The 27,469-nt window shown below is 39.3% G+C and overlaps 2 protein-coding genes across 2 annotated transcripts in view; both read right to left on the bottom strand.

Annotated features, from left to right (window-relative positions):
- The window catches only part of SLC9A4 (solute carrier family 9 member A4), a 34,051-nt gene extending 24,878 nt beyond the window's left edge, over positions 1 to 9,173 (bottom strand). Inside the window, exons 1-3 of the mRNA XM_064646353.1 lie at positions 8,374 to 9,173; positions 5,756 to 6,219; positions 699 to 958 (exon numbers count right to left, since the gene is read on the bottom strand). Of these exons, the coding sequence (XP_064502423.1) occupies positions 699 to 958; positions 5,756 to 6,219; positions 8,374 to 8,767 (1,118 nt within the window). The 5' untranslated portion in view covers positions 8,768 to 9,173. The remainder of the gene's footprint in view (positions 1 to 698; positions 959 to 5,755; positions 6,220 to 8,373) is intronic.
- A 1,215-nt stretch (positions 9,174 to 10,388) lies between these two features.
- Positions 10,389 to 25,778, bottom strand: IL18RAP (interleukin 18 receptor accessory protein). Its single transcript, XM_064641786.1, has 11 exons — positions 25,609 to 25,778; positions 24,140 to 24,271; positions 22,850 to 23,117; positions 22,573 to 22,747; positions 21,152 to 21,326; positions 18,922 to 18,990; positions 18,639 to 18,759; positions 16,612 to 16,766; positions 15,588 to 15,725; positions 11,640 to 11,810; positions 10,389 to 10,993 (listed from the first exon to the last, which is right to left on the bottom strand). The coding sequence occupies exons 1-11, from the start codon at positions 25,616 to 25,618 to the stop codon at positions 10,623 to 10,625; spliced, it is 1,785 nt and encodes a 594-aa protein (XP_064497856.1). The 5' UTR covers positions 25,619 to 25,778; the 3' UTR covers positions 10,389 to 10,622.
- Between the last annotated feature and the right edge of the window lie 1,691 nt (positions 25,779 to 27,469).

The raw sequence follows: 27,469 nt of genomic DNA, 5'->3' as shown, positions 1-27,469 counted from the left end.
GCATCTCCAGCTGACAGACCTGCCAGCTTTCTCTCTGCAGTGGGCACCCATGCTAACACAGTACTTTAAGGAAGCGGTCCCCAGCATTACAGCAGTATCAAACTATCCTGACCACATCAAAATATGATTGTCAATATCCATATACATGAGTGTATGTATGTGTGTGTATTTGATGTTCTCAGTTGTCTGGTTTTGCCCAGTTTCAATCCCAGTGATACTGTCCAAATGTAATGTAATTCCAGTACATTGTGTTAGAGGTGATATTCACATCTGTATACAAAACCAAAAACTCTGACATTCTTTATTATGTTTTCCATACTCATTGCTTTACGTCTCTCTTGTGACCTGATGGTGATGCTGCTTAGAAATAGATACAGATAAAGTGATGTATTATCAAATCATTCTCTCCTCCTGCTGATCTTATCAGAGGTAGCAGACAGATGGTAGCAGCACTGGTTATTTTACTCACACCTTGCAGTACTTTTGCCAACACTCTTTGGTATCACATCTATTCCTACACTAACTGTAGGCATTTCCTAGTTACCACTGCATTTTATAGAACTATTAGAAGCTGTCCACTGCAGATCTCTAAGCCAGAGGCTGAATGCCTGTGCTGTACCAACCTTGAGCAAACCACCTGAACAAAACCGTGCCACTTCCTTCAAGAGGTCATCCAAAAAGCCATAAAGAATACTCACGCCAAAATGCCAGAGATGTAAAGGGTTTCAGCAGACAAGTATGACAGGTAGCTGAACATGAAGACCAGCAGGGGCTCGATTGCAGAGACATTGTGGGTGAATCGAGTCATGAATGCTGAAACAAATCCAAATACGATCCCAAACAATACACCACCCAGCCCCACCACGAAGAAGCGAGCGAAGCCAGCGAAGACGTCAATGGATTCGATTTCTTCGTACCTGTGCATCTGGGTGAAGGCAATGAAGATGTTGTATAAAACCTACGTGTGAAAATAAAGACACAGCAGTCAGGCGTCTTCTGAACCTGGCTGTCTTACTCATTTCATAGGTGAGAGTGTGTGTCTATGTATGCCTAAAATTGCTTTAGACAGACAGGAAAGTAACAATCGAAATCTCAGCTGGTTCTTAACAAGTTCCAGGATTAGTGGCCTGTTAAGTGCCCTGAAAAAGAGCAAAAAATGAAGGGTAGATGGTTGTGCAATAGAAGTAAAACATTCAGGGACCAAATGCCATTGATGTAATCAAAAATACTCTTTTGTTTGTTTGTTTTCTGAAGGTAAATTTAATTTTTGATCTTTGTAGCAGATGTTGAAAGCCCAACTGGGTACCTTAAAATCCCCAGGCTCTACCCTCCATGTTCTCTTTCTGACTCAAGATGAGGCAGGGCAGGGACTAAGAATCACACATTGGATTTATATTCCATTTGGGTTTTCTATATGATCAGTAGACTGGACAAACTTCATTAGATGGACTCAGGAATGTTTTTCAGTAGTACTTGACACATAAAAATCATGAAACATCACTGGGAATGGAAAAGAAAGCATGAGAGAGAAGAAGGGGAGGGGAGGGGAGGGGAATATAAATATAAATTACTGCAATTTATAATTTTTATATAATGTATTATATAATTGGGTCTGTAAAGATAATTTCTTTAATTTAAGGCAGAAAACTTTATCATACTTTTATTATCAATAATTTATTTTCTGTGGAAATTGGTGATGAAAATTTGCAGCACATTCCACTTCCACTTACCTTTTAGAAACTAATAGAAAGTTTCCACAGTAATAAGTGGTGTAGTAATAAAAAGGTCCTAGAGGTTGTTGACAATTGGTTAATATTAAGTCCTGTCAGGTCTGTTTACAGTGAGTGTGTAACACATGAAAGTCACCTTTCAGTTTTCAAGAGAATTTGGGAAACAACTAAAGACACCAGTTCTCCAAAGCTGTTCCATCAAAGCGTTAGTTCAAAAACAAAAAGTAGACCAATATAATTTGCATTTTATGGTTTTCTCTGGTCTTTCTTCTTCATTTAGTTAATTCCAAAAGGTTATTAAGAAGATTAAAGCAGGTGTTTGCAGGTAGAAGAGTCAAGTTCATTAGGATAATAATTACTCCCCAGCTACTATCTAATCTTAAATTGCTGCTGGGGACATGTGACCTTGAGGCTGTCACACAGCCTATTCTCCAGAAGGCTCATTGCTAATATTTTTGGGAGACAGACAAAGAAAACAAAATATTTCATGTGAGAAAATACACAGAACCACTTTATCCTAATGCCAGTGTATGAAATTTGACTGTTCAGTGGAAGATAAGGAAAAGAGGGTTCATTCTCCTCAGTAAGCAAACCTCACTGAACCTACCATATAGCTTTTAATTACAGAATCTGTTTTCTCTCTGTACCCCCTTTCTTGTAGACTTTAATCTATTCCTAAGATTTGTGGTTCTTTGTAAATGATACCAAGGCATGAATCTATGCTGACTTACGAATAAAGCAAGTTATCCTCAGCAAATGACTTGGCAAGGGTTTTTTCCCCTTTTCTAGTTCCTGTAGTGTCTGTATGATTTAACTGAGTTGGCATCAAAATAGAAATTGTGGAAATATGACATAATTTCCATTTTTTTGTAACACGCTTCTTGGGATTAAACTGTTTTGTATAACAATCTGCACTGTGTCATACAAGTAAGGCTCCATGTAAGTGCTGCTCGGCTAAGTTACATTGCAGTGTTTATGCCAGTAAATGGAGAACTATCATTCTTTACATGGTAGGAAAGCCTGAATCACCTTAAGATGCTTTTATTCACTCAAAAAGAAGGGTTGGATTGATGTTTTTTGTCATTTAGCAACTCTGAGAATGTCTTTTTTGGAGAGAATGTTACTGTGTGGTGGTGTACCACTGGGCGGCTCTTAGAGCCAGGAAAAGGAAGAGAGAGCATGACATTGTCACTCACAGGGGACCCACCAGGGACTGCTCTGTGCTCCAGCTGTCTATATACAATTATTGCATATGCCATCCCCATCAGAAGCATTGGAAAAAAAATTTTCAAGTGACTGCCTTAACCACCAACACAGGCAGTCTTGGTAACTTTTTCTTACCACTCAGATGATTCTTAATGACCACTGTAGTTAGTTTTACTCTAAATACAGTGGATCAAGTTTAACATCAGTAGCAGAGACTATCTCCATCCTCCTTCCTAGCACCCATACATCCCAGTTGTGAAAACCTTCCTCAGTGACGCCAGATGGGCAAATTCAGATTCCCTCAAATAAAAAAATAATTTTACTTGGGTCTTCAACAGGTATTAGATTAAACTGTTCTGCTGCATACAAAGAAGAAAGGGTGCCATAAGAGAATATAGTCACTTGCACTCATTTTGAGTACAGCATGATATATAGGTGTTCTCACTGTTTCTAAAATCAAGCCTCAGGGAATATTCCATTTCCTGATGCATACATGTGCTCAGCCCCTGTTGAGAAACAAAATGATATGTGTATATGCGGGAGCAGAGCTTCAGATGCCTGAAACATTTTTCAGCAAAATCAGGTTGCTCCACCTGTGTTCAGGTTTGAATAAGATCTGCACTGAATTTACCAACATCACTATTTTGAAGAGGGCTTTGAAACTCCACTAATGTATGATATATGCTGGGACCAGTCCTGTTGCTGTCTGAGCTGTTCTGATGCACTCAGAAACAACTGGGTGCAACTAACAGGACTTGGAGCATTCTTGTTCCATCCACAGACATGGCCCTACTGAGGAGAATAGGAAAAAGTACCAATGGGTAAAAAGTGTAAATTATCCACTTTCTCTCTTTAAGTCAAAGGCATAACTTCTAGATCGTAATTCTAATTCCACAGCCTGTTCTTTTGCAATTTTTTAATACCAGGATATTAAACTAAATATAGGAGACACCTATTGTTGCCTCAAATGTAATACACAAGTTCAACAAAATTCATACCAGTTTTTCCTGCTGGAGAAAAAATGTTCTAGCTGATAAGCAGACTGAAGAGAACCAGGGCATATTTGTATTTAAACAATAAAAAAAATATGTATGCTTAATATATCTTGGAGATATTATCTTTTTTAAACACATAGAGTTAAATGAAACAGTTAAGAGAGAAAGAGAAGGAAATGGTGAGATAAGACACCTGAGATAAATAGTTTTAGAGTCGTTAAAGCAAGTGGGATATCAGAGAGGAGAAAGCCACCTATTGGTCTCCATTCAGGTGACAAATACTTCAGTCTTCTCAAGCATGAAGACAGGTAGAGATTTTGAAAACTAAAATGCCCAGAAAATGGATGAGTGGCAGTTGATGCAGAGATGCAATAGCAGGAGCTGACAAACTGCTTGCAACAGAGCTGCTGTGAGAGGAGCCCCAAAGATAAATGTGGGGGGGCAGTGGGAACTCACAGTGTTGTAGCCAGCATACCCCATGTACAGCCCTTTCATCTCTTTTACTAACACACCTATTGAAGCTGAGGAGTGCCTAAATACCACTGTTTTAAAAGGCTTTCTGTCTTTCCACATTTATGCTGTAACAGGATCCTGTCTGAAAGCTCATGTAAATACCATCAGGAGTTGGACCCCGGACATAAATAACAGCTGGGAGAAAAGAAAAGGCAATGCAGTGAGCCAGTCAAAAAAACCCATGAAATGTTCTTTCAGAGTGAAGAAGAGGTATCAATTTTTTGAGGTTTGCAGTTGAAGGAACCAAAAAGACAAGTGTAAATGATAGATGCGTCCCGGGTTTTTCTGTCACAACTATAGCACACAGACAGTTTGCATGTAAATGAAGTAACATTTGTCCCTTAGTTCTACATCAGTCTTACATCTCTGATTCACTAAGAGGAAGGATTTATGATCAATAGGTTGTGTCTGCAAGAAATTACTTTGTTCTTTTTCCTTTCCTCATCACTCATAAACTGCACTTCTCCCATGAAGCCTTTCAGCAGTGAACTTTATACAGATTTTACAAGTCCAAGTTTTGCTGTACCTCATGTATAGCATTATCTGAATAGTTTTTATGTGGTTTAGATTCCTGTGATTTAAATTCTGTAAAGATCTTATCTAACGAAACTCCTTAATCTGCCATTAACTTGTAGCACAGGAGCAGTGCTGTTGGTTTCTGAGCAATAAGTTTCCTGCTTGAAATTTCTTCCTTGAAAAACATGTGTTCTAAGTGTTCTTACCACTTCTGCTTTACAGCTAGAGTTTCAGATTGCTCCAATTTTAGCAGAACTAATGAGACATTTGGAATTCCTCTCGAAGGTCTCTGGGGAAATTCCTAGGAGGAGCTGGAGGATGGAGTGTGGCTTCCAGAGGTTGTCCACATTTGGATTTCTCTTTTTTTTCAGACGGCTCTCTCAGGCATATGACAAAGCAGGGTCTCCCGTATTTCTGCCCCTGCTTCCTTCAGTTTCTAAGCAGTACAATTTTCTATTTATTTCCTTGCATATTGCCAAGAACATTCCTAGGTCTTACACTGATCCTACCAGGGATATAAGCTGTAGCTCACCCATTCATTTCAGTGAATGCAAGAGCAAGATGAGATCTCATGTGTATGTATATACTTCCCTCTTCCAGCAGCTCTAAAATACGTGCTTTTGAAAGAGTTAATATAAGATGTAATTAAAATCCCTTGTGGGTAATCGAGTGGAGTATCTATAAAATAAATAATGTATCTAGAATCTCCTTAAAGCTGCGGTTGTCCTGTGCCCAAAAACCCTACAAGCCACAAGAGCCCAAAGAAGGGAAGACAAGGAGTGGAAAGAAACTCACCACAGTTATGCCATCATTTAGCAATGACTCTCCAAAGATCATCATGTAAAGCTGCTCATTAACGGAGGCTTCTTCAAAAACTACCAGTGCTGCCACAGGATCCACTGCTGAAATCATACTGCCGAAGAGCAGATTCTGCAGCAGGTTCAGGTCAGTCAGGCCAAAGGCTTTGATCTGGCAGACTCCATAGAGGGAGAGGCCAATCCCAAATGAGTTTAGCAGAGATCCCAGAACAGACCACCACAGAATGGACCCAAAGTTTTCAAAAAATGGGCGCGTTGGCATGAAATAACCCTCCTCCAGGACAATGGGTGGAAGGAGATACAAGAAGTAAATACTTGAGTTCATCACTGGTGGAGATTTGTGATGCGAAGCAAAGATGATTGCTCCTACCAGTGCTCCAATGGCAATCAGGATGCAGCTTTCAGGCATGAGTCTTGGTAATCGGTGATAGATATGAAAACCTTGAATAAAACATTAGGATATTATTCAAGTTTAAATCAACCTGTTGTCAGAGAGATGTTTTGCCTGTGTTTGAATACTTTGTCTTCAGACAGCTTTTGTTCTTGGGATTATGAATGTAAAACCAGGCAGCACTGTTCCCCTTGAAACTAAAAATTCCCAGACTTGTATCTGGGCAAGAGTTTGGCCATGAATCTCTTCTCTTCCTGCTTCCCAGCTTTTGATTTTTAAGCAGGCATGCCTGAACCTAAGCTCCACTTCTGGGAAGGCAGAAACTTCTTTGAAAAGATTCTCCACAATTTGGAAAGAAATGTTCTTCAAGAATCCTTAATGCCCAACTGCTATTAGGTTGTCTACTCACTATACCAGGAACTGTGTAATCATATTGTGAATGAAAGGTGTCTCTACTAGAAATGTGAGGAATTTTTCAGAATTTACAATAATGAGAATGAGGCAGACTAAGAAACCTTTAAATCCAAAGTCTGTGTCTCTATGACTGAGGGTAGGTCAACCTTCATCTTGTAACTCTAGAATGTAATGCCATGAGTGTATTTCTGTGACCCTTGAATTACCGATCTTCAAAAGTAAAGGAACAGAAAAATATTTTTATGAAATTTTCAATAATATATTTAGGACACCATTTTTTATTTTTTATTTTTCTTACCAAAAGAAATGTTAAGATCGTAACTTGACTCATCTCCCTTTTAATTATCATGCTCAAGTCTTCTGTCAGTTTTACAGAATAAGGGGATTGTTTTGCCTTTCAAGATCTCTAAAGTGTTTCCCAACCTGAAATCTTGAAATCCACAAAGATAATACCTGAATAAAACACTGAAAATGTTTAACAGCTTGGAAATCTTCTTCTCTGGGCAACCAGATTATTCAGACTAACTCTTTCTTCCAAGTATATTTGAAATCAGCAGCTCCACACTTTTCATCAAAAATAATATTATTTGAAAATTCTCAGTAAAGAGAACAGGTTCACTTGGAAGACATCACGCAGTTCTTCTAAAGTATCTATTTCTTGGTCAAAACAAGAATATTGAGTAGATGTGCCATATGGCAAGTCCTGTGCTTTTATGGATGATGAATAAAGAAATTGGTCAATATGCTTACTGCTAACACACTCTGCTGATGCCATAACAACAAATTTTATTTGTGAAAATTTTGATTATTGTGCTAGCAGTGAAGACATTGTTTATAGGAATTGGATTGAGATCATCAGCTATAATAAAACTGGCAAATCACGGTCAGTGGTAATGACTTCTGTCAGCTGTGATATGAAAAATGTTTTTCTTCAGGCCACCTTCAGATAAATATCAGTCCCACCTACCAGCCTATTCTATAGTAATGTCTGAAAAACCCATGGAAAGATTAAAGAAAATATTACATGTGTCAGCTCTTCATATTATTACCATCTTCCTCATTTATTTGACGTTGTTGCATTAATTCTGAGTAGTCAAAATAATTTGAGCCCAGCTGTAAAAATGTGTAAGACATGATGAGCCATTTGCTGTGTTAATTGCAGTCCCTACTCTTCAATGAGTTGTCTTGCTCCATTCAGATACCCACATGGAGCTATAAAAGAAGCTGGATGCATTGGTCTGTATTCAGAAGGTACCCACCCTACATCTCTGATGACCTACACCCTCTTAGACTCTCAGTCTCTCTCCTCTGGTATTACTTTCTGAGCAACTTTAAAGTGCAAACATGTAAAACAAAGTCTCGGAGGGAAATGTTTCCTATTATTCACACAACAGGGTAATTCTTTCCACTTTTGTCCCCCAAATTCAATATGTTGAAATCTCAGTCTGGTGTAACTGATTTCTACAGCGGAGTCAGGTTGCAAATTCTGGTATCTTGTGATGTATAAACACTAGAAAAAGGGATGGACAGCACTGTGTAGGGAAGCTGTGTTGCTACTCAATAACACAGACAACCCAAGAAACATAAGGTCATATGTTTACTTAAGTTAGATAGAAGCATTCAGAGATGGAATATTGTTACTGCCATAGTAATGAACATACCTGTTCTTTTGAGGACAGAAGCTGTAAAATCAATCCCAACTACAAAAATGCATGGAAGGTACTTGGCTACGTGGTATATTTTTAACTTCTTGCCAAGGTAGGAGGACCCAAGACCCATTTTCTACTTACCTATTTTTGCAAGAGAGGCAAGGAGGATCCAAAGAGTAACTTCATAGGGAATTTGCACATAGTCATAGTCCACTGTGAAAACATGCAGCCTCGTATCTTGTGAAGAGTCAACAGTACCCCCAGGATCACGATGAGGCAAGAAGCTCTTGCCCAGGTTGGGCTCATCCACATAAGCAGCAGCAGAACAGGATATCAGACTCAACAGCAACAGCAACCAGTTCAAAAGCTTTGCATGTTCAAGTGCAGCAGAGCCCATGTCTGGGGCTGTGACTTTTTTATGACAGAGTATAGAGAGTGCATGAAGGTGTGTAACACTCACTTCTGCTGATTCATGCTGCTCATAGCCACAGCCACTTCTTCCTCGGGGCTGTTTCATTTGCCTGTTAGAGGTCATTTTAAAAGCCCTAATGTGCCTGTCCCGTTCCTTGTGTTACAGACGGACCTGGAGTTTGTATGAAGATACCGGTTCAGCAGGTTCCTCTGACCCAGATAAACCTTGGCCACAGCAACGCCCTCTTGAGGAATAAAAAGCTCTTTCCAACTACATTATTTTTCCAGTCATTTTGATTTTTTTTCCCACTATCAAAAATATATTAAAAAAAAAAACAAAAAAAAAAGCAAAAAGCTGCAATGCTCAGAGTTCAGGCAGCAAGCGCAGCACGAGTGAATAGCATCAGCTGGGAGAGATGCTTGATGGCAGCTTGGGAAGCCAGGATAGCCTGCTTCATGCCTTCCTCTCTTGCCCTCGCTTCTCGTCTGCCTCCCCAGTGCAACTGGAACCTCGGGCATCACACTTAGCACTGCTCACTGATCCCGTCGCAACTGGTAACAAAACTACTCGATGTGTAAATAAAGGGATTGTGCCAGGGCTCGCGGCAGGGACATCTGGTGGGGGACCACGCAAATTGCATCCTTTTTCGGAAAGGGGTTTTCTCTCTCTTGAACGCGGGTTTAAACTTAGCACATTTTATCAACAGAAAGAAGAAGGTCTGAGTCACATCACATGCCTAAAACTGGATTTTGAGTTATCTTGTTTGGCCTTCGTTTTTTTCATACCAGCAAGGCACTTATTGGGCAGCCACATTATCCTCCTCCAACAAAACATTCGGCCTTATGGAACTTTTTTTAAAAAGGTCAGCATCTTTTCTCCTCCACAATACCACCAGTCCTTCCACTGAAATCTTTGAACCCAATAAAAAATTAGGCAGATAATGCTCAGCCTGCTTGCAGAAGAGTTGTTCTCATTTTCAGTATACCGGTCCTGTTAAGAGCAGTATTTCTTGAAATCCCTTTCCAAAAAGGAATCTGGAAGATGGGCTATTCAATTAGCATTATAAAACAAGGATTTGTTAACTGGAAGGCCAAATGAAGTCAACAGAACAACAAATCAGTGGCTATAGTACTCAGATTTTCTTAACAGCAGAGCACTGCATTTCACTCATCTACAGCCATACACACAGACTGCAAGATTCCTCAAGAGTAAGTGATATGAACCCTGGAGAGTTGGCAGCCAGAGGACCACAAGGGAAAGACTTTAGAATCCCTAGAAGTGTGCTAGCTGTGACAACCAGGGCTTTGATTTACAACTGCAACACACCCATAATGCCAACAAGTTTAGTGGGCATTGAGTGACCAGCATCAGACAGGATAAGCAATGTGGAGGTGTCTGTGAGTGTGAAATGTTTCACAACTCATAGGAATTCTTTCTCTCACTGCAGCAAGGATGGAGATGCCTGGGATCAGCCCTGAGACAGCGATCCTTCTTTTCTGAATCCCTTAGGCATACCCAGTTGTAGCAGTCTCCCATGGCGTTTTCCTGGTGCTCCCACTGGAGGAGGTAACTCACTTAAAGAGTCTGGATTTTTCCCACTAGGCTGCATTGGAAAATTAAACTACAAGCTTCCTCTGGAGTTCCCTTTTTTAATTATTTTCTACAAAAAACCCTATAAAAATATTCCCAAAGAAGTACAGGGAAAGAACATTGTATGTCTCAACATCAGAGCAAAGGAGTATAATAAATATAATAAAAATAGTAATAAAAGAAAAATTTATGAAAGATAGCTCACATTTATGGTTGCATGCGGTGAAAGTTTTACTGTGGGGCTACAGCACTGTCACACTTCAGTCGTTCTTACTGTTTTGGAGTGAGCTATTGCTGACTGTAATGAGAGTTCACAGTCGTCCGATGATGTAGAAAAAGTCGTTGACAATCATGTCACCATTCCCAAGCCCTTGTGAAATTTCTGCTATCAATATACCAATCTGAATAACCTTTGGAATAAGCCCTTTAGGCTGCAATTTCCCAGCATCTTAGTAGTTTTCACTGGCATGTGGTAACGCATATATTTCCAGAACTTCTTGTCTGAAGGGGCAGAAATAAAAGGCTTCCAGGTAACAACTGGTAAAATCCGAAGAGCTTTCTTCACTGCTGGAGGTAAAGTCTCTGGCTCTTGGAAAGCTTGGAACTTTATTAATACCAGTTTGATCCTTTTATCTTCCAATGCACAGTTCACTGCTGCCTGCAGTTCAAAGATGCTTGGTCCACTGACATAGGCTGGGCTCAAGATAATAATTACCCTTCTGCTTTGTTTAATAGCTGTTACAACTTCATCTGTGTATGCTGGAGAGAAAATGGTGATAGTTACTGAGTTCTACAATGGAATTTTTATCTTATTAGTTCCTTTATGAACAGCTAAAACCCAGAAATAAGGAAAGCCAAGAATTGGAATGATGACCAATCACATAACCTCTAGAAATGTGTTTGCTATCAGAGGGTACCATGGCTGTTTTTGCATAGCCTTGAGAACACAACTTTCTGCTCAGGAGAGGCAGGGCACACCTGAGACCTCAACACACTTTGTTGCTACTCAAACAGGGTCTCAAGGGACACTTCGACTTGTCTTTGTCTCTCCCAGGAACAGGAACCCACGGCTTTCTAATTACTGCAGGTAGCATATACTAAAGTTGCACAGAAAGTAACTACTGAAATATCTGTGGTCTTCTTTCCAGGGAGTGGAGTCTGCTTGCAAAGAAATTCTTGGATAAGAAGCTTTGTCTCAGCCTAGTAACTCCCAGTGATCACACTCAAATGTACGTATGCCTCAGGCACAGGGACAGGATATAAAGAACAAAACGTTATGAGATTTGAGCATAAACTCCACTACTACAATACACAATTTGTTGATCTGGTGCATAAGGGTTTTTTTGGAAAGTGAAACACAATTTTATAAAAACTGAAGAATTTCTACCATCCACAGGAACCTTACCTCCTCCTGGAAGAATATCTCTTTCAAGAATACATAACTTGTATCCATATTTATTTTCTAGCATATCTGGAAGAAGCTCCAGGGCAAATTTTTCCTCACTAATGAAAGTAGAGTTCCTTTCAGAAGAGTCTAGTTTTGCATAGGACACAAACGCATCAAATTCCTTGCCATCTAAAATAAATTAATAAAGAAATAACAGTGTATACATTGTATACATTAGCAAGTCTGGCTGAAGCATTCAGCTTCTTTCTTAATGCTCAGTTTCCATTTATATCTATTTAAGTAGGCACAACACAAACCTAAAATTATAACCTGTTCATGGAATACAGCTATCCATTTACCAAATCCTTGCTTGCTCTCATTGTCCTGCAAATTTTGTAAACATACTCTACCAAAGCAAAGGAGGAAGCTATAGATGACTGGTGCAAGGTAGTTTAAAGATCTGGCCCCTTCCATGCAAAATCCATGTGGTAGGGGAACGATTACCTGTCTTTCCTCTCATTTGCCCAAATGCTGCTTCCAAAAATTTCTCATCAATGGCCAACCTTCTTAAAAAATATAATTAGTTTTAAAGTAACAATGTTCTTAAATATTAGCTACTTGCAAAAGATTTTTATGTTTATTGTTATGTTTCTAAGCAGAGACACTGGTGTAAGAAGCAAAGCCTAATTCTTATCAAAGTATCAGTTCAGACACCAAGTACTGACCTGCAACTGAACTTTGTTTAAGTCTCATTAAAAGAATGTTTGTAGAGTGCAGATGAAAAATATATAAAGAACTTTCCTTAGCTTTCAGTCACTCTGGTACCAATGTCCTGAGTTAGGCCCATTCTTAACTACAAGGCAAAAGCAATCATATCTTTTTGTTGAATAAAATTTGAACTACATCTGAGGGAGAAGGAACAAAAAAAAAGGATTTCTGGTGAAAGCAAAAGGCACAGTGGACTCAGTACATTTTTCCCTATGTAGTTGCTTGAGGCCATTTAAGGTGTCCTAAGATTGATAGAACTGCCAAATTTGACAGGGGAAGTATTGGAGACTCAAGTCTTTTGGAATGACAGTACATCCTCAGACAGCCCAAATTACATTGGACACCTATGACCAATTAGCTGAGTTGTATCATATGTCAATACAGTTAATAGAAACCAGAAAGAAATTCAGCAGTTTAGAGCAGGGTGCTGCTGCAGGGCAAGCTGAGAAGCTCTATAGATTTCACTGTATTGACTGCATCTTCACTGCTCAGGAACTGAGACATCTACCTCCAGCACAGATACCCAAGTGTTGAGTATCATGATCCACATGCCTCCATGTTAACCTCCTGATTCCTATCCCTACATGTAAGATTAGGATCACAAACAAGAGCTAGAGCCACCAAGTTGCCACAGAATCTAGAAGAGTTCATACGGAAAGGAAACACACAGAAAACTAATTACATGGATGAGCTGGGGTGCGACATCTACATTCAGAACCAGCACGTAGCAGAAAATATGTCATCAAGACAAAACATAGGTGTGCAGATTAGGTTTGGATGCCAGTGATGTGATCAGGCAACACGTTGCATCTCTGTTCCTCCCCTCTGCTCCTGGCCATACACTTTCAACCACTTCCTTCTACTGGTGTAGTAGCTCTTGTGGTAACAGAGGAAGCCGATTCACTTTGCTGGCTACTCACTGTCTTTTACTGAGTTATTTTTCTGCCAAGCTGAGCCAATTTAAGCCCACAAGAGTGAATCACTAGCAGCAGGCACACAGGACTAGTGTGGGAATTGAAGGTGGTGCAAAGGGTCACTAGATTGATTCAGCTGAACATCAATTCAGCTACACCCTAAATTGAAGCTTCTTTGAAAAGTTTTAAAATGGCAATAAATTGCACTACAAGCCAGCTATTCCTCATTTCACCCATAGAGGTCACTGTGATTTTATTAGACAACAACCATTAGCGAACACATTCCTTTATAATATTACTATTACAACAGCAAGTTAAAACCAAATACACAGTAAGCACCGCTGGGACTTTTTTCCCCCCATAATTGTACAAGACAGTTAAAAGCTGAGGAACTTTTGGTACAAACATTTAAGATCTTCAAAGTGTAGGAAATGAAGAATACCCAACTAAAGCAAAGTGACTGTATGCATGATCTATTAATGTTAGAATCAAAGCTCCTGCATTATTTCTTTCTTCTTGTGGAAGAAGGCAGGGGGTTTGAGACTTGTATCTTAACAGGATAAGGAGGAAGCCTAAGGATTAGAGAGGCATGAGAAAAAATGTGACCTTGCTGCAGTCTTCAACCATCAAATGAGAGGGTACAAAGATGATGGAGACAGTAATAAGTGAGAAGGCAACAGACACAAGTTGCAGCAAGGAAAATTCTCATTAGAGGTTAGTGAAAAAGTTTGCAGTGTGACAGTGGTCAAACATTGGAGCACATTCTCCAGAGAGGTTGTGCTTTCTCTGTCCACAAGATCCTGTACAACCTGGTCTAGGATGGTTCTGCTTTGAGCAGGGTGTGGGATCAGATGACTCCCAGGGGTACCTTTCAACGTGGTAGGATTCTGCAATTCTCTGATTCTGTGCTAAGGGAGGTGTGGGAGAAGAAATGATGGAAAGGAAGAAGCAGCAAAATCAAGTCATAACTGCTGCTTTGCTGTTCTGTGAGCAAGCCCTTTCAGACCTCAGGTGACTTGATATGCATCCACATGAAGTGAGAATGACATAATCCTGCAGGTGAGAACACATTTATCCTTAGGCAGAAAACTACCTGGGTAAGCACAGTTGGTTTGCACACCTCATATAGCCCCACACTGCAAAATGGTGCTGTGTGCATGAGGTACATGAGGACAGGGACTGCCACTCTGGAACCCAAGTTCAATGCACAAGTCTTGGCATTTCTGTCTCTGTCCTACTGACATAGTGGGTGTGTTCTAAGGGGACTTTCCGGAGGTTCTTAAATCACTTGGTTACCAAATAGCGGGGAATTTTTGAGTGATTTCCCAAATCGCTTTTGCCAAGTGATTTAGGGCTCACAAAAATGTTTTCCAAAAGGGCAGTTAATAGTCTAATTGTGTATGTATTTATAGGTACCTACATACGGTTATTTCACACTCACATATAAGCTACATATTCATATGCAAACACAAAAGCAGACTCAGACACCTCTATCTCAAGCTGCATCAAGATGCGAGAATTTTTAGAATTGGGCACAAACTATCCAAATTTAGTTTTGGGGCACAAACTATCAGAATTCTTTCAACCCTTGTAAGAAAATTACAGGTTAAGTTCTTGGAAGCAGTCATAGTCATAATAATTTCTGATACATTGTTACACTCTCTACTATTTCAAAGCTCTGTTTTAGCTGAGATGGTGGAGCAATGCTACTACAGAGACTTGAAATATCGAAAGCTAATCACTCTGGTGCAAATGTCAAGACTGTTTCCAAAACTTTTAAAAAGGAATATGAATTTCCCAAACATACACTTCTCCGTTGGTGCCCTATATCATCTTATTTCTCTCTTTTGTTTATTCTTCTGAGAAATCTTTTGGCTTAAAGTGAAAAAAATCAATAGACTCTGGAGTCCTTTACTTTGTTATGCAAGGACATTTCATTCTTGTCCACAGGTGCTGTTGAACATTTTGGGAGAATGATGTTAAAATGTTGGAAATGTTAAATTATTACCTGCAAATGGACTGACAAAAGTCAACTTCCTACTCCAATTTTCCATGGGTAAATTAGGGTAAAAGGCTAACCGTGACATTTCAGTTGGTGTTAGATATTTCCTCCACACTACCTAGCTTTTTTCATCTGCATTCACTGAGCAACTTACTAGGTTGAGTCAAAGAGAGTAGGGTCATTAAGAGAACTTAATTAAATGAGTACTTCATACCAGATTATCCCACATGGCAAAGGCAGTAGAAAAACTGGAGAAAATTAATATTATACAAAGTTTCTTACCTCCTGAACTTTTGTTGTGGGCCAGATAACTTCGGTACATCAGCACTATTTCAATCCAGTGCTGGTAAATAAAGGCAGTGCACAAAACAAATGCAAATAGAGTAGAAACAGCACTGCATAGTACATATAAGAACAACACTGTAGAAAGAAAATATTCTATCATAACTCATGCTTCCCAAAATAATATTGACACTTATATAAAAAACTCAGTCCAGAAATGGGGACAAACCATTTCTGGACACAGAACACAATCTTCGCTCTTATTCAACTGGCAAAATTTAGGGAAGTCAGGATTTCATAGGTAGCTGCAAACTTTAACATAGAGTTTCAGTCTACTATCAGGTATCTTTTTTGAATGTCATCTCTTTGGTGGTATGAAAAGCCAATCTATGATAGTAGGCACAAGGAACACAGTCTCTGGTATACTCACTAGTGCTGAAAGTAGTCATCGCCTGAGATGGAAAAGTCACATCAGAACTGATATAGCTGCACACAATGCCCTGCTGGCAGCTTCCTGTACCTAATGATGAATCTCCACTGTGAACTATGGTTCAACAGTTTAATTTCCACACTGATTCTGGTTTTGACCTTGAAAGGCTTGAAGGGCTGCCACATTCATATCAGTTATGGTAACTTGACAGAAACATGCTGCTAACAACTGGGAAAACAAACAGAAATGTCCTAAGAAAATCGAGGAATACTGTTGCTTTCAGCGGTCTCCTTGCTTCAGTTTGGTAGACTGTCTTTTAATGTTCAGAGATGCTACTCTCCTCTTCTTCCTCCCAGTTACTCTCCAGCTTCCACTTGGCTCACCTGCCTGCACTAAGTCCCCAGATAACATTGTCCTTTTGAGTAGTCCTCATAATACTGTGCCTTTCAAGACATCTGACAAATCAAACTTTTCCCATCCAGCTTCAACTTCTGCTACTAGCTAAAAAGCCATTGTCAAGGTGGAATGAATTTGTAGCAGTAGAGTAAATCAAAATGTCTTCAGGGGCAAATAGTCACCAATTGATAGTTTTACCTCTCTGCTTTCTTTTCAGCTGAATCACAGCAGTGGCATTCCCCACTGAATTTTCAGCAAAGCACGTGAAGTTGCTTCTGAGGTCCTTTTCAGTAACTTCTTTCAGCGTTGCAACATGAAGAAGTGTGTGCCCCTTCAAACCTTTTGGATAAACACTAGAGAGAAAAAATCATGTATTTTCATGATACCTTTGCTGTTCATTCACACAGTCTTTAAACATGTTACACAAAAAAGAGGAGCCTGCAACTTTTTAACATTCATCTTTTAATAGAACTTTTAATAGTAATGCAATATTCTGGTTTGGAACTTCCATTTGGTTTATATACTGTAAGGAAAATACTAACATCAAGGGCCTGAAGACTGAAAGGTTTATTCTTAATTCATCAACTCAGCAAAATACTTACCATTTGCCTAGTTTTCAATGTATAGTCCCCTTTGACTTCTATAAGATTATTTGTATTTTTCTAAAATGCAAAAAGTTCCCCCAGCAGAAATGCAGATAAATGAAACTTCAAAAAGTAGTCCCAAGAGAGAACTAGCTGGGCAAAAAGACTGAGCAGCACAGCCTCTTGCAAAGGGGTAAAAGGCCCAAGGACAGAATAGGCAAACAGAAGAAGATAGACATAAGGGACAGAAGTACAGGAAATGAAGAGGTAACAGAGGAACCCCTTTGGGGTTGAGTGAAGGATACAGATAACAGACTTGTGTCTGCAATCACTCTAGAATGCCCAGGGTTTCTGAGTTTCAGCACTCCCCTTTGAAAGCCACAAGTACAAGCATCTTTGGGTCCTCCTAAAGGCACCTTACATCATGGTCCTGCAAAATGACAGCCTCCTATGGCCCCACCACTGGTAACTCAAGATATACAAGCACGAGCATGGGCAAGGATTCAATCTGCACTAAAAGTCTGTTGGGAATGTTTCATTTATTTCTGTTTTTAACAAACAGACAAACAGAAATTTTACCCATGTAAAAAGCCAAAAACTTGTTAAGAAGAACATTACAAAGCTAAATATTCAAAAGTTAGGAAAATAAAAGTCTGTTGGGAATGTTTCATTTATTTCTGTTTTTAACAAACAGACAAACAGAAATTTTACCCATGTAAAAAGCCAAAAACTTGTTAAGAACATTACAAAGCTAAATATTCAAAAGTTAGGAAAATCCAATTTCCAATCTACCTCATGAGTGAGTTTGTGCATGCGCGTGTGATATCATAATTTGTTATTTTTTTCCCCATGATTCCTATTATGAACTTGATTTTAGCAGTGACAGCAGGGTTTTTGCTTCCCTCAGTGTACAGAAAAGGTTACCCATAAAGATGACTCAGGGCTGTATAGTGAAAGACACATTTGCCTCTGTTACCTCCACTATATTGCCTGCCCAAGTTGAACACTGCATAAATTAATGAGAATAGGAAGGAAAGGAAGCATGGTGACTATAGAGGTTGTCCCCAAGTCATAGAAAACCTTTTCCCCACGTTTCTTCTCCGCAGGGTCTGGTTAATTCTTGCCAGGGAAGACTCCTAAAAGTCAGTGCCCTGAAATCCAGGGCTGCAAGTCCTCAAACTGCATCTGTAAACACTTCAGTGTTCACTCCTTTCAGTGTCCACATTACTGTTTTATTGATCTGATTTATTCCCCACTCAGAGACAGCGTCCAAGGACAGACTGTGTGAATTGATAGCAAGTCACAACAGAGACACTGTTTTCAAGAACACTTGAAAACAGCTGATGGCAGCACAGGCAACCAAGGACCACTCACGTTGAAGCTGTCCATAAGCTAAAGCTTTAGAAAGAAGAGTTAAGATTGAACAGAATGTTTGCATTCTTGATTTTATAGCCATCAATATGTGTTTCTCTATGTTATAGCATGTGTCTGTCTCATGCTCATGGACATACACATTACTAGGTTGAAGAACAGAGACTTCTGAGTTTCTTTCAAAAAAACACATTTAGTAAAGTTGTTGTAGAAGGATTTTTACAGTTGCTGGTTGTGGTAGTAATAAGACTACTGGGAGAGGTTTCTCACCTTGTTTCCTGATTCAATTTCTCATTTATATTTTCTTCATTGTTTCGTTTCCATGTTACCCTCATCGAAGAAACAGTTTCAAACCCAAACTGTACGCGGCATTCCAATTCAAGTGGCTTTCCTGGAATGAATTAACACAGGAAAACCTTGTATGGAGGTCACCAGAATATTTTTCTGTTAACTAGTCTAGAAAGCAAAGTTGTTTTGCTTCATGAAGATTTATCTTTATCAATACCTAATTTAAACATGTTCTTTTGCTTTTAGATGAGGAATTGAAACTTACCAAGTTCTGCTTCGAGGATCACAACACCATTGGGATACAAAAAGTTTGGTGGATGAATAGTGTTTTTTGCTGCAATTAACAGGAATATTATTAATAAGAATAAATAGCTATTGTGAGTACAGAATACCAGAGAAAATACCTTTCAATTTATTTTTTCAAATGTTAGGTGGAATTTGGACACCTAAATCCAAGAGGATGATTTACAGTTGTTGAGGGTACACAGATAAGGGAGTTTCGACCACAAAACTTATCCAGCTACTTACACACCTGCTATCTCAGTTACTCTGAGACACTGTCAACTTATATGAGCTGGGGAGCTCAGCATACAGCCTGCACTCAAGATTATTTAGGATTCAGAAATTAGGACCCCCCCTTGCAAGACCACCTGAGGGATGTAAACCTCATCCCAGTTCCTTGTCAAACCTTTTTCCATGCCCAGTAAGCACCATAGAGCACATACACACCTCTTTAACAAGCACAGGTACTTGCACTAAAATAGCCATGTTGTTTTCAAATCACAGGCTGCCAAAGGGCACAGAGAATGACACCCACAGCTTATACAATAAAACCCACAGCTCTGATATTCTAGGAAAGTCCCATACTGCAGGAAATGGGGCCACATAACACTTTTTTTTCCACCAAGCCACAGCAGAGAAATATACGCAAGGTTCCAGGGTAGTATATGTGTGTATGTCACCTTATAAGTGTTTTTCTGATTGTGTATGAAGTGAAAGAAAAGAACTGTGTGTCAGCTCGGGTTCAGCCAGATCAGAACAAAAGCAGAGTTACTTCATGTGTGCTTGGAAAATATTGTGGCAATATAGCCAGAAAGAAGAGTGAAAGAGCATCAGATACTGTGAGCCACCACACAGAGCTCTCAAAAGTTGGTGAGACATGGTTTCCTGTCCTGAGGGGATGTATAAATTTTTTTCTTTGAATTCTTAGCACCAAATGCATAGAACACCTAATGCAAAAAATCACCTATTCAGAGAAGTGCTACTGAGGAGTAGACCATGGAATTTCAAAGGAGTGCTTCCTCACTAGACCATAGAAACAGGTTGCCTCACCAGACACCTTTCTTTTGCTACCTAAATCTTGTTCTCCCTTCCACAGAGTGGCCCACTTTCCACCAGGATTCTGAGAACCAGTCCTGTGCTGTTGCCATACAGAATCAGTAGTACTGGTTCCATACAATTCAGGATATAGAATAGATATATATACTTTCCTACGGGACCTTTGATTCACTGGAGTGACTGCAGTGTCTTACAGCACTCAACCATAGATATCTGTAAAAAAGCATAACCACATCTCTCCTTTAGCAAATCAAATAGTCTCCCTCCGTACTGATCCTGAGTTGCTAGCATGCTCCCTTGCATAGCATTGATGTAGTCCAAAAACACTGCCAAGGCAACATCTGGACTTTGCCTGAAGGCAACCGAAGGCAGCCAATACTACAAAAAGGGTCACTGTGCTTTGAAAGAGAATATAAGGTCATGCCACATGGCCGTGCCATAGAGTCCTAGCCAGTTTTATTTTGTAATGCATACAAAGCCTGAAAGAACGGGTCATGCAGGCAGTGATGCCTTTCCCCAGACAGCACATGCAACAACAAACAGCTTGTTAGACTGCTCACAGCTCTCGTGTTTGCTCTGCTGCTAAAAAATTAGTAATTGTGGAAGAGAGGCACTGATCCCACCAACCTCACCTTTCTTATCACTGTCAAGAGAAAAAAAATGAAGGTTTCATCCATGCCACAAGGAACAATTTTTTTACCTAACTCATACTTTCTCCCTCACTTCAGGGAGACAGGCAGGGTTAAGATACAGTGGTTTTGTCCACATTTTCGATGTAGGATTCGCACTGGTTCCTCCTAGTATGCAAATATGTTCCTAACGTTCCTCATACAGTACATGGAGAACATTGGCATCAGTTGGAGTTTCATAAATTCTACTTCCATACCAAGATTTCATCCTCAATGATAGGAACTACAATAAATCCAAGGTAGAGTTAGATCTTGAAAATTATGGCATTGTATGATACATGCTATTACTGAACCTTGAAGGTTCTAGTCAATGTCCCAAGATGTTGTCAGAATACTTGCATTTTAATGGTCCTGTAGCTAATTCAGATTATGGGTTTTTCAGAACAAGAGGCTGAACAAAAAACATAAATTAACATAACAGAGAAAACAGACTTTGAGTCATTTATTCTGAGCTATTATATTACTCACCAGTGACTTCTACTCTTACTGCTGTTCTCATTGTCCACTTGGTAGTGTTGTCATACAGAGTGTAATCACACACATATATTCCAGCATCTTTGTCATAGGTTGGATTCAAGTAGATTTCATTATGCTTCAGCTTTAAGCTTGGCCTGCTTTTCCTAAGTTTTATCTGATGACCATCCTAATGAAAAGAATTTCAAGGAATTAAAGTCCTTTTTTATTGTTGTTGTTGCTGCTATTAAATTATATTTTAAATATATTTTGATATGATTACCATGGCAGTAGGGCTAAACCAAAGTCTTTTCACTGAAGCCCAAAAAGGGATTTTTAGGAGTCTGATGACATTTTTCAGTTATACTAAAAAATATGTGAATACCATTGTCTTTTTAAAGATCAGTTAAAATTTATGGTTGCTGTGAGAAATGTGAAATCATAAGGCTAATCTCAATAAAACTCCTATTACTAAAGAGAAACAAAAAGGACAGCTTTTTTGATGGACTAAGTATATTTTATTTTGTAAAGAAATTATTTTGAAAGTATTTCAAGTTCTTTAATTAGAAGTAAATCATGAGTTTGTATTGTCTGAGACTGAGAACACTGTCACTACTTTTAAAAGAATGAAAACAGACTATTTTTTGAAAAGCACCTCTATTTTTCATCTTAATATTATTTCACTGAGACTGTTAAGAATTTTCTTTAAATCAAGTTCCTGAAAAAAATCCATTAATGCAAATGGAAAGAAGCCCCTTAACTTCAGTGGGCTTCAGACCAAGATGTAGGTAAAGATATACATCCTTTAAAATTTGGAAGTAAATAAAGAGTAACTTGGACTAGATCATAATCCTGCTTGATAGAACAAATAATGTAAATAATACCAGGTAGTAAAATACACAATTGAAAATTTAGTCATTTTCCTTTGTTCATTTATACAGGTTTAGACTTTATATTGCAATCCTTACAAACAGTAAATCAATAGTGTTTCAGTGGAATAGTGTTTCATTAAAAACAGGAATCTTGGAAAGAACAATTTGAAGCATTAATCTTAAAAGAATTTAATTTTTAACAAAGATACTTTTTCTTTGGTATATTCGATATTTTCAGAATTTAAAATGTCAAGATGAACTTAAAATTTTAAATTTAAATCATATGTTAGTTTCATAAAGAACTTATTCTGATTCTCAATTACTTCAATTTCTTAGCTGAAGAGAAAACATTTCTTGGCTTCTGTTTCATGTGGCAAATTTCTTCAGAATTCTTACTTAAAAACTTGACATATAGCAATTCAAGATTCCACTTTTGGGTTGAATTTCTCAGGCTGCATTGCCTGTCAAAGAGGAGTTCAAGAACCTATGGGACATGAACATTAACTAGACCTAAAGCTCTGCCTCCACTCAGCTTTTTTGAATGCTAAAGAGACTGAATCTTACCTTGTACCATTTTACATCTGGCTTTTTTATATGGCTGTAACATTTTGTCCCAGGACAGGTTATTGAATTCCCACTGCCAGCAAGCAGATATAGCATATTTGTGTCATAAGCTGAACATTTTGCTGCCTTCTTTGTTTGAACCTCCAAAACCATTTTAAGACATCGGATTTTTTCCCTGAGTGATGCAGGGGAAAAAAAAGTTAAACACTTAATACACAAACCAAACCAAAACAATAATTCTCATATAGAAATATAAATCTTTTGCTCCATTACTTACCATATAGTACACATGTAGATTCCAGAAGCACTGTCCCTTACTGGTTTAAACCAAAGAGCATCCCCCTGGAGAGCCAAATTAGAGCTTTCCTTGATAACCCTCAGTGTCTCTTCATCTTTCTGACGCCAGAACCACTTCACCTTATGTTGATTTGGAAGTGAGTTATTATAAATGTGGGTAGCATCTCTATCTGGTAAAGCACATTGTAGAACAAACTCCTCACCATTAATTGCACGATACCATATTTGAGGTTCAACATGGGAACATTCTAAAAGGAAGAATAATAAGATATCAGTACCATCTGAGAGAATACACAGTCATGGTGAAAAAATAAAAATTAGGAATACTACATAAATAGAACTTTATCTTTTTTGTGTTAAATATGTTTTTATGTGATCAGATGCTGGACAAATAGGAAATAGATTTCCTTAAACATGCAATTTGCCAATGTTCTCAAAAGTTTATTCAAAGGTTTCCAAAGGTTTAATAGGCCTTTTTTAAAAGTATCTGAAGATTTTTGCATGGATGCTAACCTGTTAAACCTCAACTCTGTAGAAAAGCAGGTGCAGCGCTTCTAGATCTCCTCATATTAATGGAGAAGGGACTGAAATAAACCCGAAGAAGCATATCCTGCCCACTACATGCCCTATTCAGGCTGAGACTGACAAACGTTATTGTTTCACTGCTTTTAAATCCTTGCCTTCCTATGTTTCAGTAGCTCTCACTAAAATTAAACACTTTTTTGGATTCTGAAAGGCGTGGTCAGCCATCCTAATCCTCCTACTGCCACTCAGGCTGTGGTGACCCTTGAAAGTATGGTAGGATTTCATTCCAGCAGAAAAGACGGCATGAAATCTATTCCTCACCAGCCCAATTGGGGACTCTTTGCAGTTTCAGTTTCTATCTGCAAAATGAGTTGGATGAAGCTTCTCCAGACAAAGGAGAAGATTTTGATAGATCAGTGTTGTTCTGCTTTTTTCTTCCTTCTCCCCATTCCCCACCTCCCCAAGAGGCTTGGACCAGCTGCTGGATACTTCAAGGAGTCACAGAAGCAATTTATTTGTTCCATTTGGGTCTCAGAAATTCTCCTTTACATTTGTCCTTTTCATTAGGGAATTGAATTTTGAGTCATATTTAGAGTAAATTGTACTACCAACATTTTAAAAGCTTGCAGCGAGGCTATTTGTCTCGGACAGGAAAAATTCATAAAGGCAAGGAAAAACAAAGATTCCCTTTTCTCAGCTTTCAGAAGCACCACAAACAACAAACATCACTGGAGCAGACTCTTACCTGGCAAGTTAATCTCTCTAACTTCTGCCCCACTGACAAACAATGTTAGTATCCAGCACGAAGTGAGCATGATTTTCTTTATCAATTTTGGCTGATATTCTGAGACATTTTCTTTAAGAATCATCTTGCTGTCTGTAAAAGAGGAAAACATTTTTTTGTGTGGATAAGAGTCCAAACCATGACACTATTTTATTGGACTCTTATCCACACAAAAAAATAAAAATTGGTGTATGTGGCACTTTTCCTGCTCTTACTACTTCTCAGAAATGCAGGATAGATGATACTCAAGAATATGGAATAGTCTCTTTAAATACACCATCCATAGAGTTGCTTACAGATAGATTTCCAAGTCATGCCTACAGCAATGCAGAACTCCACATCTGGAGTGAAAATGCAGATCCTTCCTCCTTTCATAGGAATATGTTCTCTAAGATGAGAGGTAAGATACCAAATAACAACATCAGTCTTCATCTAATGACAGCTATCAGCAACAGACTGAGACAGGCATAAAATCCATAAAGATCTGTTGTATCTTGAAGGTCAATAGGCCCAGAGTGTGCTGACTGGATTTCTCTGGGATTAAACCAAACCTGAAGATGTGCTGCAGCTGCAAATAGGACCGAAGTAAAACTATGCAGGAGTAAAACTATGCAGAAGTAAAACCCTCAAAGCATGTACTGTGTGGATGTACGTCTTTGATTCTAACTCTTTCACCCAAGAGACATGCTCCCACAGGGCTTTCTTACCAGATAGAATAAACATACCCTAGGATGTCCATTAGGGTCGGCAGAGCAACCTAAAAACCCCTTCTTCTCCTCCCTGACTTATCCAGGTGTGCAGCATCAGGCCTTGCTTTTGCACCACAATGCTGTGCTGCACTGCTTGAACGACCCTGACACAGACAAGGTAACATCTACACCATCATAAGGTACCAGCTCTGTGGCGTGCCATCTGTAAGCTGAGACGGGGAACACCCAGGGGATTTGGAGCAGGTCCACAAAGCACTCAGCTGCATCCAGACCTCTATGTGACAGCATCTTGTTCAAGGTGAAACCCCAAACCCTGTTGTATGAAGTGTTTTCCCTCTTCTAATAAGAGGTCTGATCTGCATCCCACAGCCTTCCCAGCCACAGGGCTAGAGCAAAGGCAGGCTGCCCAGCATGCATATTTGACAGCCATGGCTTAATCTGGGTATTTAGTAAGAACATATCCAACACCTGTGACTGACACGTCTGCAGTGTCTGATTCAGGAGTAAAGGTCATGTATTTTGCTGATGTTCACTTTGTGCAACTTCACATTGCGCAACTGAGACCTCAAGAGGTTTTTTTCTTTCCTTTGGCCACAGAGTGACTCTGCATTTCCACTGCTGTCAGAAAGACACTGAGTCAACCCAAGGGAAAAACAGAAAATGTTGGGCAACAGTCCCTTGACTGTTGGCACTTCATGCAAATCAGACACCACACATTACTGGCAGGCATCAAGAGAGCATCCAGTTCACACTGAGCTAGCGAGAGAGGTGATAGGAACTCCCACTTTGCAGTTTTTCAGGCAGCTGTTCTGTGTAGAAGGGAGCACTTTAGTCACCATTCTCTTCAGAATGTTTGTATTCCTTGCAAGTGAATGGAATGGTCTATTTTTATGCTCAGAGGTCACAGAGAGTAAGTTAACTCATTTGCCTGAACCCATTCTGGTGCTTTGTTACAGTCTGGTTGCTGTCCACTGTCATCACCCCACACATCTTTCAAAATCATCTTGAAACTCCAAGCCAGTATGTATGTCTGAATAAAGAGAGTTTACTACCAGCACTGGGGCTTTCCTTAACTTTACCCACACTCTATCCACTGCAAAGGGATCAATGGATCCTGACTCTTGTATCTGGGTTTATGACAACTGTAAAGAGCTTGCTCAAGGCATTCATTATGGCTGCATCTCTAACTACGTTAATTCTGAATAAAACAAAGGATGATGTTTTTAGTTATGTCACCCAACAGCCCACACGGCAAAGGTGTACTGGTGCCAGTAGCAAGCAGGACCCAAGGGCCTTTTGTGTGATTCAGTGCTGCAGTCCTTTGAGCAGGTGAGCTGATGTAATGGGTTGCTCTTGTCAAAAATGGAGGGGCAGGTACTGATCTCTTCACTGTCATGAGCAGTGACAGGACTCAAGGAAATAGCATGAAGCTGAGTCAAGGGAGGTCTAGGAAAAGCTTTTTCACCCAGAGGGTGGTTGAGCACTGAAACAGGCTCCCCAGGGGAGTAGTCACAGCACCAAGTCAGTTTGAATTCGGGAAGTGTTTGGACAGCACTCTTGGGCACATGGTGTGATTCTTGGGGTATCCCATGCAGGGCCAGGAGTTGGACTTGATGATCTACTATGATCTACTTTTCCGTCCTCCCTCCTCCCCTCTCCCTTGATCTCAGGCAAATGGTCCAATCTCTTGTGACAGCTCTTGTCTTTTCTGGGGACTCATTCAATCTGTTAACCCATCAGAAGCTACTTGAGGAGCACCTGACCTGCCACAAGATAAGCAGCGGAAGCACTTACTTCCCAGCTTCCCATATGTGTGTAAATGGGGACACAAAGGCTGCATGTAATGAAACTACATCAAGTGACCATTCACAAAATATTTAATAATGTCAGTGATATACAATCTCTCTGATCTCCAATTTACTGCCATACTAACAGTACCCTCTTCAAGCTCAAAAAGGTCACCACAAACAGGGAAGTGTGAAAGGGAGGGTTAACTAATGAATGTTACAGCTTTGGTTAGCAATCTGCATAATTGTTCTGTTGTCTTTAACTAGGTATGGGAAAATACACCATTGCTATTTTTTTTCTTTTTCTGTTAACTGATAACACTTTTATTAGAAAATCTGTTATCTTTGCATTCCTATAGTGTTTAAAAACTATGGTAGTGTGGGAAATAAAGAATTGTCATCTTGCAAGTGTGCTTGACAGTAACAGGGAAATTCACAGCAGAAACAGGTATATTTGCACTGCAAGTGGACTCAAGGTGATTCAGTAACTCGGTTTACTCACTGTCTCATTTTATCTTGGTTGGTGTCTGCCAGAGAAAGTAAGTACTCTACTCTAGTCAACTTATTTCAAAAGTCTCTGCCTTCTGCCATGTACACACCCATATTATCATATCCTTAGTCTAGGGATTTAGGATGCCATTTAATTGGAAAGTCTCTTATATACAAAGGAAATTAATGTGGTTTTGCCATAATTTCTTGTGATTAAAAATATGAGAGAAGAATAGGAACTGTATTATTTTGCCTATGTTTCAACTCCAAAAGGATCTCACAAGAAAACAGTAAATTTCTATTCC

Source organism: Pseudopipra pipra, chromosome 2 (assembly GCF_036250125.1).
Source record: "Pseudopipra pipra isolate bDixPip1 chromosome 2, bDixPip1.hap1, whole genome shotgun sequence".
In the NCBI taxonomy this organism is placed as follows: Eukaryota; Metazoa; Chordata; class Aves; order Passeriformes; family Pipridae; genus Pseudopipra; species Pseudopipra pipra.
The sequence above is the reverse complement of the archived record's forward strand: the minus strand, read 5'-3'. Positions and strand labels throughout refer to the sequence as shown.

Bases quoted from the DNA above. Each gene is read 5' to 3' on its own strand.
- IL18RAP (XM_064641786.1), bottom strand. The intron at 18,991-21,151 runs GTGAGTAATATA...TGTTAATTGCAG, and splicing joins AGTAAGAGTAGAAGTCACTG to CAAAAAACACTATTCATCCA. The intron at 11,811-15,587 runs GTAAGAAACTTT...AATTTATTTTAG, and splicing joins CCACAACAAAAGTTCAGGAG to ATGGCAAGGAATTTGATGCG.